Source organism: Bradysia coprophila, unplaced genomic scaffold, assembly GCF_014529535.1.
Source record: "Bradysia coprophila strain Holo2 unplaced genomic scaffold, BU_Bcop_v1 contig_400, whole genome shotgun sequence".
Taxonomy (NCBI): domain Eukaryota; kingdom Metazoa; phylum Arthropoda; class Insecta; order Diptera; family Sciaridae; genus Bradysia; species Bradysia coprophila.
This window is the reverse complement of record NW_023503656.1, coordinates 32420-42861: the sequence shown is the minus strand read 5'-3', so window position 1 is coordinate 42861 and position 10442 is coordinate 32420. Positions and strand designations below refer to the sequence as shown.

Here is a 10442-nt window from a genome sequence, read left to right as displayed (position 1 = left end):
TTAATTCCAACATATTTAGTTTTATTGTAATAAAACGATTTTTTCGAAAGCACAAAGTGCAGCCTTCAATTTTACAATTTACACTATGTTGTTGATAACAGGTTTGGGGAGTAAACAATAGATAAAAGAATATCTAAGCGTTGGTGGTTGCAAAATAAAATTCTCTTCTCTCTCTGCTGTTAGCAATCAGTTGATAGATATCGGTCATCGTGGCGCGTTCTAAATGTGTTCGATATAAAATGGCAAACAAACGTTGTGACAATAAACTGAAAGAATTAAAACAAAAATATGCATTCGAAGCGAGTATTTGTGATTTAATTCCCTACGAAAATATACCAGATTCAATTAGTGATATATTACGTGACTTAGAAAGAATCAATTCAATTATTGAGAACAATGAAGATAGTGACGTCCGCAGCGTGCGTGAAAAATTAAAACAATTGTTGAACGATATCCTACAATATTTACAAGAAAAACTTGAAAATTTCCAAAAAATCAAATTAGACCTGAATGGTCAATAATCAGTAGTGATCTCGTATTACTCAACGTGTTGCGTGATTAAAATGAGTTCCATCAATAGAGGAAAATTGTATAAAGACTTATTTTGTGCTTATTCAAAAGCATATTCCGAAACAAAATCGAAACAATCGATTCAGGACAATGTGAACAACATTTGGTCAAACATCAAAAACGATTCAAATGTTGCTAGTCTAATTGAGGCTAGAATTTCTGAACTAAATAAAATTAAGGCAAGAAAGCAGGTTAGTCTTCATACACTTTGGCTTCGTGCCAGTGAAAAAGGAAATGGTTTTAGTGTTAAAGCACCTGAAGAATCGACAAATCGATCAAGTCCCGTTGTCGAAAATGAAGAAATAGTACATCCAACGACTTCTCAAAAAACAGCCGCCTCGAATGTTATTGAAGAAGAAGGTGCACCATCAAACAAAGAAACACAAATCGATGTAACCGACCAGGTACAGAGCGTTAAAGCCAACCCAACTCCAGCTCAATGCAGCATAAAAAGTGAGATTGTGGTGTTACTATCAGATGTTAAAGCATTGAAAATGCGTCGAGATTGTGGACTGTTGACCGAAAATATGGAAAGTGAACTGAAATTAAAGACAAAGAATTTAGAAGCATTAAGGAAACGACTAAAAAAGAAAGAGCGTGATATGATTCGACACCGGAAACGACGCCTTAGAAAAAAGGCTTCGCTTGAAAATGCATGCGAAAATAATCCAGATCTAAAGAAGAAATTGAGCATTCGAGGCAAAGTGGGCCATGACTTGGCCATGCATGGGTCTGCAGCGCACGAGAGGCGTCGAGACGATTCCATAAGAACAGTAAAAACCCTTGATGATCTAGTAACAAAACTGCGCGAAGATTATGGTTATAATTTGTCACGGAGTGCAACGTATTTGAGACTATTGCCTAAGAGAGCTAATTCAACCGAAGGAAAGCGTCATGTCAACTCTGTTCCAGTGAAGCTAATCCGACCTGATAACGACTTGCATAAAGATCATATGGACGGAAGGTTTGCCAAAACAACAATCAGTCATATTGACAGTATGGCTTCGTTATTAGGGCCGAATGAAGTGACATACATTAGCCAGGATGACAAAGCTAAGGTTGCAATAGGCCTACCAGCGGCATCCAAACAAGCGCCATTGCTAATGCACATGGAGTACAGGTATTTATCAGATCAGTTAATTTGTTATAGAAGTTCATAGCAATAAGTTATCTCAAAAATAATTTGTAGAGTCAAGCTTCCCGATCACGACTTTGTGATAGCGAAAGGACACAAACTGACTCCATCGGTTTATGGATTTTGTCAAATTAAGGCAAACGGTTGTGGCGATGCGTCAGCGATAAGCTATTCAGGTCCAACGTTTGTGGCTATAAGGTAATGCTTACTCTAGAAACTGCACATGAGCCTACAACGATTTTTGTGCAGGTCATCCAAGCACTCTTCGTCTACAGCTTTTTCGCACGCACGGGATTTGGAACAGATCTACGAAAAGTCTGAATTCAGCGAATTTACACATACGACGATCGGTGGAAAACTGAAACCAAAACCGGTTCTTGTTTGTATTGTGGATGGTAAATATTGATTTTCGACAGTTTTTTTTTATATAAATGCTATAAAATGTGTTGAAACAGGTGGGCCAGACGAAAATCCGCGCTACGAAAAGGTTATTAGCATGGCAGTTCATCATTTCGTGCAACTAGACTTAGATGCCATCATGATCGCGTGCAATGCACCAGGACGTAGTGCCTTCAACCGGATTGAACGGCGTATGGCGCCGTTAAGCAGAGCATTGACAGGCCTGATACTTCCGCACGATCACTATGGCACTCACCTAAACAGTCAGGGACAAACTGTTGATATAGAATTGGAGAAGCAGAATTTCTCATACGCCGGCAAGGCTCTAGCAGAAGTCTGGTCAGATACACTTATTGATGGACATTTGACTGTAGCTGAGTGAGTATCTGACAGGAAACGAGATTTTCTGAAACCTTATTGTTTGCTACTTAACTTCCAGATATATAAAGCCTGAACAATCTGATATCGATCAGGCATCGATCATCTCGAAGGACGAAAAGTGGTGCAGCCGACATGTGCATCAGTCTCAGTATTTGCTTCAAATACTCAAATGTTCTGACAATCGTTGCTGTAAACCAAGGCGTAGTTCTCTGTTTCGATTTCTGCCCAAGGACGGCTTGCCACCACCGTCGCCTATAATACAGTCAAACGAAGGATTGAAACACGCCAACATCAACGATATTGAAAACTATGCGTCATTATTCGTGACGCTGGCACTACAAAAGATTGGGCATTCACATGCCATTTATGACACCTATTGTCCTTCGGTGCAATCAAAATTCGATTCACGAACATGCTCGTGCAATCAATATTTCAGTTCCGTTGTCTCGATGAAACGACATTTGAAAGACAATTTTATTTGTAAAAAAAACATAAAGATCGTTAAGCCTGTGAAAATTCTCGGAACACGAGGGAATGAGTCGTTAGTTGTAGTCCGCTATAATGTTGAAGAAGATGTCGAGTGGCTTCCGAGTGTGGAGGTAGACGGTGAATTTTTAGATAAAGACGAACAACCTTCGAGTAGTATAATTTATGACAATGAAACAAGATTAAAACCAATTTGGAGAACTGTTTAATAAAGTTTTTGTACACAAAAACAGTGCGCACGCTTTTGTTTCTCCCCCCCTCCCCCCGCGCACGTTTTCGCACGCTTTTCGCTAACCCCCCCTCCCCCCTAAGGTGAGTGCGCAATTTGTGAATGGCCCCTAATATTTAAGTCGATTTTCGAGTCGAATGACGAAGAGGTGAAAAGGGTTTGTCAATTGGTGGTATTACTAAATCAGGTAATGAATATCATTTTTGCACCAACAATTACCGAAGAAATGGTTCAAAATTTAGAAAGCCTTATTATGGTACATCATCAGTTGTATCTACTGGTATACCCTGACAAATATTTGAAACCGAAACACCACTTTATGATACATTATCCCAACATCATAAGGAAAATGGGACCGCTAATTTTGATGTGGTGCATGAGATTCGAGGGAAAGCATTTACCCTTTAAAAAGCTTGCACAATGCACGCAGAATTTTGTTAATATTTGTAAAACATTTGCATTTCGACACCAAGAATCTCTTTATTTCCATGAAAGTAATTTTGAAATTGACAAATCGAACTTATCTATTAAAAAAGGAACTAACACGGATTCATTTAAACATCTTTTATCCTCATTTCCTGTGGATGAAATTATTTTTTTAAAGACAATTACGAGTATTGAGACATTTAAAAAAGGCTATTTTGTATGCACTGGTTCGGATAGAACGACAAAACTACTAATTTTTAAACAAATTAAAGAAATATTTCTATTCAAAGATGAAGTCAATTTAGTTTTGTTGTCATTTACCACAAAGTTATTTGATTTAAATTTAAACGCGTACATTATTTGCGAAAATGACCACGATTCTTTAAGCATTTGCCCATTAAAGAATCTCTACTACCACGCTCCTTTTGAAAGACTTACGGTTGACAAGAAAAGTTACATCGTAACTAAACACTCAATTGTTTAACTAAGGCCTTCATATTTACATTTAAAAACTATCTTGAACTAAAACCTTTTTATATTCAAAAACTATCTTGAACTAAAACCTTTTTATATTTAAAAACTATCTTGAACTAAAACCTTTTTACTTATAAATATATATATATAAACTTTATACTTAAATCTACTGTGACATAGCGAGACACACAGGGTAAAACTCTGTGTTAAAATGAAATTGAAAAAATAAAATCATTGGTCTAAATAGCACAAAAATAGTTCACTTTTTTGAAGACAAAGATCATCATTGCAGAAATCGAATCAACTCTATCGCTCTATCAATAATTCTGATGTGTTTTGCAAAAACCAATTTCTTTTGCATTTAAAAAATGTCTTTTAAACATGGTTATTGCATAACTCCCTCCAATTAACAATTACTAGATACTCAAAATCATTACTTCGCCAGAGTTGAATTGAACTCTGAGGTGTTATTGAGAATTTGATATTGAGATCTAAATAAATTTGATAAGCTGATACACTTTAAATAGTTAGAAAAATAATTCAGTCAACATCTTCCTGAAAGTAATAACATGTGAGGCTGTCGAATTTAACAATATTCATAGAAACAAATTATTGTCTTGTTTTTTTACTGTGTAGATTAAGTGGGTGGAGATAATGGGAGACCCAAAATTTCCTGCACCTTGCCCGCCAATGGGCCTGTTGTGCGTGCCCACAGAATGTTAAATTCTATTCACTTGGTTCATATAGTTAAGTATACACTTAGGGTGGAATAGCTTTATACAAAGAGCCATGGAACGGAGTATGCTTGGAATAACACTCAGAGACAGAATGACGAATCAATGGATTCGACAACAAACCAGGGTCGTTGATGTCATGGAAAGAATAGCATCTCTGAAATGGAGCTGGGCGGGACATATTGCAAGAAGGACAGACGAACGTTGGACCAAAAAGATCATGAACTGGCGACCATATAAAAGACGAGCTACAGGTAGACCACCAGAGAGATGGACAAACGGAATTAAGAATATTGCAGGTACAAACTGGCAGCAAATGGCAATGGATCGTACGAAATGGAAAGAAGTTGGAGAGGCCTACATCCAGCAGTGGATCGAAACAGGCTGAAAAAGAAGAAGAAGAAGAAGAAGCTTTATATGATCATAGCTCAGAGTGTAAGCGCCAAGACATTTGGCTCTGGCGATAATATATGCGGGACATTTTCACAGGAAGTGTTCAGCCGTCTCGATGTCGTCGCATTGGTTGCAGGATGCACTATCTGTGAGACCCATAGTAAACAGATGGCTGTTAAGGCTACAATGCCCTGAAAGGACGTCAGTAAGGCGTTTTAGATCCTTTCTGGATAATGAGAGAAAGACTCTTGAGCGAGCCTCGCTTATCTCTAAACAAGCTTTGGCTTGTCTGGCAAAGTTAATGCTTTTCCAATGCTTTGAAAAAGTGCTGGCTTTCCAGCACTTAACAACGCTTTGTAACACGGAAGGAGACACTCCAATAACCGGTTCAGGACCGGATAGAGGCGTATCAGAAGCTTCCCTGGCCAGTTGATCTGCCAGTTCATTTCCGGGATGCCCGCTGTGGCCCGGTATCCAAGTAAGTATGACTTGACATTGTCTAGCTAATAGTTCTAAGACGTCCCTGCACTGAAGGGCTAGGGAAGAAGAGTACTTATAGCTATCAAGAGCTTTAAGAGCCGATTGGCTGTCAGTACAGATCAGAATGGTGCTTCCACGAATATTTTTATCTAATATCTCTGTGCAGCAACTCAAAATGCCCGTTAGTTCAGTTTGGAAAACTGTAATCCAGCGACCTAATGGTACCGATTTCACCCAATCAAATTGGGGACAACAATAACCAGATCCTGATCCGTCACCTTTACGCGAGCCATCTGTATACCATTCAATTACTGAACCCGATGAGTTAACAGACATATTAAACCTGAGCGCAGTAGACCTGGCGACGGATTCTATATGAATGTGCAGGGGAGGAATGTTAAGAAGCGCTTCTAGAGCTGCCGTGGGGGTTGACCGCATTGCCCCGGTAACTCCTACCAAAGCCAAACGCTGTAGTTTGCTCAACTGATTTTGAACAGTGATAAGTTTACAGCGCTGCCACCAGACTATGGCAGCGTAGCAAAGCCTAGGCCTAACGATTGCAGTGTAGATCCAAAGTCTGATTTTCGGAGTAAGACCGTGAGATAGCCCAAAGACTCTATTACAGTGCCAAATCGTTCCCACTGCCTTTTTGATGGCAGTGTTCAGAAATAGGGAGAAAGTTAACTTAGAGTCCAGTGGCAGACCTAAATACTTCACCGAGTTCGATGGGGGGATACGTTTTCCGAAGAAAATAGGAGATCTAAAGCCCAGAATTTTTCTTTTCTTGGTAAAAAGAATTAATTTTGTCTTCGAAGGGTTAGCCGTCTGTTCTTGAGAGAAACACCAGTTTTCCACCAGCGTAAGTGCAGACTGCATTAGATCACAAAGTGTCGAAGTAAAGAGACCTACGATGATTATCGATAAATCGTCGGCAAATGCTTGAGAGTAAAATCCCGATCCGTTGAGAAGTTTTAATAAGCTGTCCTTGATCAGACAGTAGATTAATGGGGGAAGGATACCACCCTGAGGACAACCTTTATTTACATAGACGCTCACTTTGATTCTACCCAGGTATGAGCTGACAATGCGAGAGTGGAGCATCGTGATTATCCATCAAATAATCGTTTCGCAGATGCCGTGTTCTCTACAAGCTTGAGCAATAGCTCTGAATATTATCTTATTAAATGCTCCAGAGGGATTCTTTTGAAAAACAGCCTACCGAAATCGGACGTATTTTCCAGTGGACTTTTTTATACGCCTAGAAAGGACTTCGACCCTAGAACCCAAAACCACTTTCAAAAAAATTCCTCGAAGCTTTTGTGACTGGTGAAAGGTGATCAAAAACCGAAAACTTGCACTTTTCTTACCAAAATTTCACCAGGTACACGAGCCGTACAGGGTCGTGTGGGGTGTCATTAGAAAGGTAATCACATGTACTATTGAGCCGAATAGAGACTCATTGATTTTAAAATTAATCCACACTGAAATATGTGCAGTTGAAGTTTTCAACAGAAAACTTGCACTTTTCTTACCAATATTTCTCCAGTTACACGAGCCGTACATGGTGGTGTGGGGTATCATTTGAAAGGTAATTTTATGTGCTTTTGGGCCAAATAGGGTCTTATGGGGTTTGGATGCATATGCGATGAAATATGGGCACTTAAACATTTCAACTTCTCATATTGCATCGTAGATGCTTCGATGATGAACGAAGGCTCTGGTCCTGGTGTCAACGTGTTGCAAATACGGTTTGTACCGCGTAAATGATACTGAACTGATTCGCTCGGGACGCAGTGCAGCGCGGTTTGGAGAAAACTCTGACTCCAGTTGACGCAGATACGGTTTGTATATGTTAACGGTTTTCGGTACGTGCGATGTAACTTGAAGAATGAATGGTTGATGCTTTCCAGTTACCATTCTCTGAATGTGTCGTATCTCACGGTTTTACTTTGTGCATTTACACTTTTGATTTCTATGTGCCGTTATACCAGTTTTGGCAAACAGATGCTTAACGGATGGTCCTGTACGATTAGAAGCCTTATTCTTGTTTTCGCTCTTCGTACGTACACAAGTACAATTGGTTTGCAATTGTTCGTTGTTGCTCTAGACTTTCCGTGATGTTGAGCGCTTCGAGTTTCGGTCTGTTGTTGGTTTTAATTGTTGTCGACGTCTGTCAATTCAAAGTTATGATTCGTTAACCTTCAGTTTTTCTTTAGCGTTGCTTGAAGGGAACGTTTGCCTTGCTTGGAGGAACTGTTCTTTCCGTAACGGTTAAGGGCTTAGCAGCCTCTGAGTTTGAGCGTTTCTTGCTCGTTTCCTAAGAGGAGCGTATACTCTACATGTAGGTGTCGTTGTTTACGTGGTGTGGCCAACACATGTGGAGCGTTTTACGAATCGTTGCGCGGTCTGTCGGAACAGCGAGTATTTCATTTGCTTCCAGGTTTTCTCGGATATTTGTTGACGGGAGCATTCTCGTTTCTTTGGCTAGCGATAGTGTAAACGGCTTTATGTAAAAATTTGGCTGTGTTATCTTCTGCTAAAGATATCTGATCTTAATGTTATCTCTCTCGTTTCACGCGCTAAAATTGCTTATTGGAGAACGCTTTTTTGAATGATACGAAAGTCAAAAGAATGATTACGCACCAACGCTTGATAATGGCCTTACGATGAAATATCGATGAATCTGAATAAATGGTTTGTATGACGTGTGGTTTGGTAAGTCTCCTGCTACAGGTAATTTTCTTCACGATACCAATTCTATACAAAAATATTTCCGAGCAATGAAAGAGCTCAGGTGGTTGGTTCATCTCCCCACTGCCGTGTAGTTAGTCCGACCACATAGATCGTGCGACGGTGGTTGAGGTAGTTACCACAGAAAGTACTCTGTGGTATATAAGAAAATAGTAGACCAGAATGGTGTGCCCTACACTGATATCATTCAGAACACACATAAGGGTCGAAAGGTGGAAGTTGAGCAGGGAGAGTGAAGACGTTTTAATGTGTGCTTTGAATGTAATCAAGGAGAACGGAAAGGGAGGATTAGGGTCTGACTTACAATCAAATCAAACCAAAATCCTCACGTCCAATGTTCTCATGGGATCGCTCACAGGAGCACGTTTTGGTTACTCAAGTCAAGTCAAGTCAGATGCCGTCGTCTTAATTTCAGGTGAATTCATTTTTGTAATGTTGCCATCGTCATATTTCCTTTGTGACTAATGCTGTTGCACCTGATAAATTTGTGTGCAAACTAAGTTCACCTGAAAGTAGGGACTCGTGCGTAACTGCGCTACATTATATTCAGTGTTTATAAACATCATTTTCATGACCTTGTGAACGTCAGACACGATCCCGTAGCTGTCAGATACATCGATATAATATACTGCCGCATAAAGTTGCTTTGACATTTCCGATCTACGCTATATTATATCGATGGTCAGATATGTCGAATGAATTGAACGAGCAATTTGCACGCAGTTAACGTCAATTGATTCCACATTCTTGATCTTTCTTTATTGTTTAATGTTTATGTCCCTTCTTTCTGACTTACTAAAGCAAATTAACCAACAAGCTGATTTATTGTTGATCAGGTAATGACATTAACATAATGTTGAAGGGTAGTAGATGGGCAAACAGAACAAACAGAGCTTTTAATTTATCACAATTGGTTTTTATTTTTAGTTTTCGCAATATTTCATTTCTTAATTTTTGTTATTCTTCAATATAATTTTGCATTCCATATAATTTATAGTTTTTTTTGTTTCAGTTTAATATTCTTTTTCTTCTCATATAGTATAGTAAGTGTATAGTAGGTGGTATTCATTTATATATGTACATAGGAGGACGGTTATTATACAATACAATAGGACAATTATTAATTTATTTTTACAAAATCAGAGGATTTATTACAATCGAAAGAACGAAAATAAACAAAAAAAAATTACGAAGAAAAAACTTAAAACAGCTTTTTCTCGTAACACCAGTATCCTCAGCAATTTCCGAGAATCATTGAATATTATGTAATATGTAGATTGTTCGCCTGATATTACCAAAACAAATTTTGAAAACAAATTCATTTTAGTTTTGATTTCAAATAATTTTCCCTTTGACCTGTCAGAGACGGCATGCATAGTAACAGCTTTACTATCTGATCTATTGCTTCATTTGATCGAAGGTTTTCTATAGATTGATTTCAGAAATCTTTTACTTCATTTGTTTTGAACATGATTTTTGCTATATAAGACCTCTTTAGTCAGAGCTTGTCGTTTCTTATTACTGTCGCTGTCGATAACAGATGACATCCGTCTGTAACAGGTTAAATAATTCCTTCATATAAATAAAAGTTAAACTTTTTTCTGTTCTTTACACATTGTCTTCCATTTAATTACACTAAAAAGCGGCACGATTTATGGATAGTATTAGAGGATTTACGTGGCAACCATCTAAAATTTCTATTTATATTGGACCGCGTTGCATTTCTCAACAAAAATTACAAATTGATTTCGAAATGTCAACTTTTCAACACTGTAGCATAATTGAAAGTAACAAAAGAAATTTTAGGCGATGGTATGCACTATTTGCTTTTGAACACTTTGTGGAACTAAAAGCGTTGATTACGAAGTGACTTCGTCAAAGTCATTTTATGTACAAGGGAAATTGTTTTTTTTTGCGACGATTGATGATGCAGAGTAGGGTGTAGCGGTTTTTACAAAATGTCTTAGTTCTTTTAAGGCTCAGC

At 38.4% G+C, this 10442-nt stretch overlaps 2 protein-coding genes across 2 annotated transcripts; both read left to right on the top strand.

The window, feature by feature from the left end:
* The first annotated feature begins 563 nt into the window (after nucleotides 1-563).
* On the top strand, nucleotides 564-2111 carry LOC119082223. Its single transcript, XM_037191677.1, has 3 exons — nucleotides 564-1690; nucleotides 1760-1903; nucleotides 1955-2111. Exons 1-3 carry the CDS (start codon nucleotides 564-566, stop codon nucleotides 2109-2111), a joined length of 1428 nt encoding a protein of 475 aa, XP_037047572.1.
* A 110-nt stretch (nucleotides 2112-2221) lies between these two features.
* Nucleotides 2222-3188, top strand: LOC119082248. The gene is made up of 2 exons (XM_037191710.1): nucleotides 2222-2482; nucleotides 2544-3188. Exons 1-2 carry the CDS (start codon nucleotides 2244-2246, stop codon nucleotides 3178-3180), a joined length of 876 nt encoding a protein of 291 aa, XP_037047605.1. The 5' UTR covers nucleotides 2222-2243; the 3' UTR covers nucleotides 3181-3188.
* Nucleotides 3189-10442: the final 7254 nt, after the last annotated feature.

What these genes read in the sequence shown, in the direction of transcription:
- LOC119082223 (XM_037191677.1), top strand. Translation starts at nt 564, where the DNA reads ATGAGTTCCATCAATAGAGGAAAATTGTATAAAGACTTATTTTGTGCT. An exon ending in CTAATGCACATGGAGTACAG is followed by an intron (nt 1,691 to 1,759) that starts GTATTTATCAGA and finishes AATAATTTGTAG; the next exon opens with AGTCAAGCTTCCCGATCACG. An exon ending in CCAACGTTTGTGGCTATAAG is followed by an intron (nt 1,904 to 1,954) that starts GTAATGCTTACT and finishes ATTTTTGTGCAG; the next exon opens with GTCATCCAAGCACTCTTCGT.
- LOC119082248 (XM_037191710.1), top strand. Translation starts at nt 2,244, where the DNA reads ATGATCGCGTGCAATGCACCAGGACGTAGTGCCTTCAACCGGATTGAA. An exon ending in GGACATTTGACTGTAGCTGA is followed by an intron (nt 2,483 to 2,543) that starts GTGAGTATCTGA and finishes CTTAACTTCCAG; the next exon opens with ATATATAAAGCCTGAACAAT.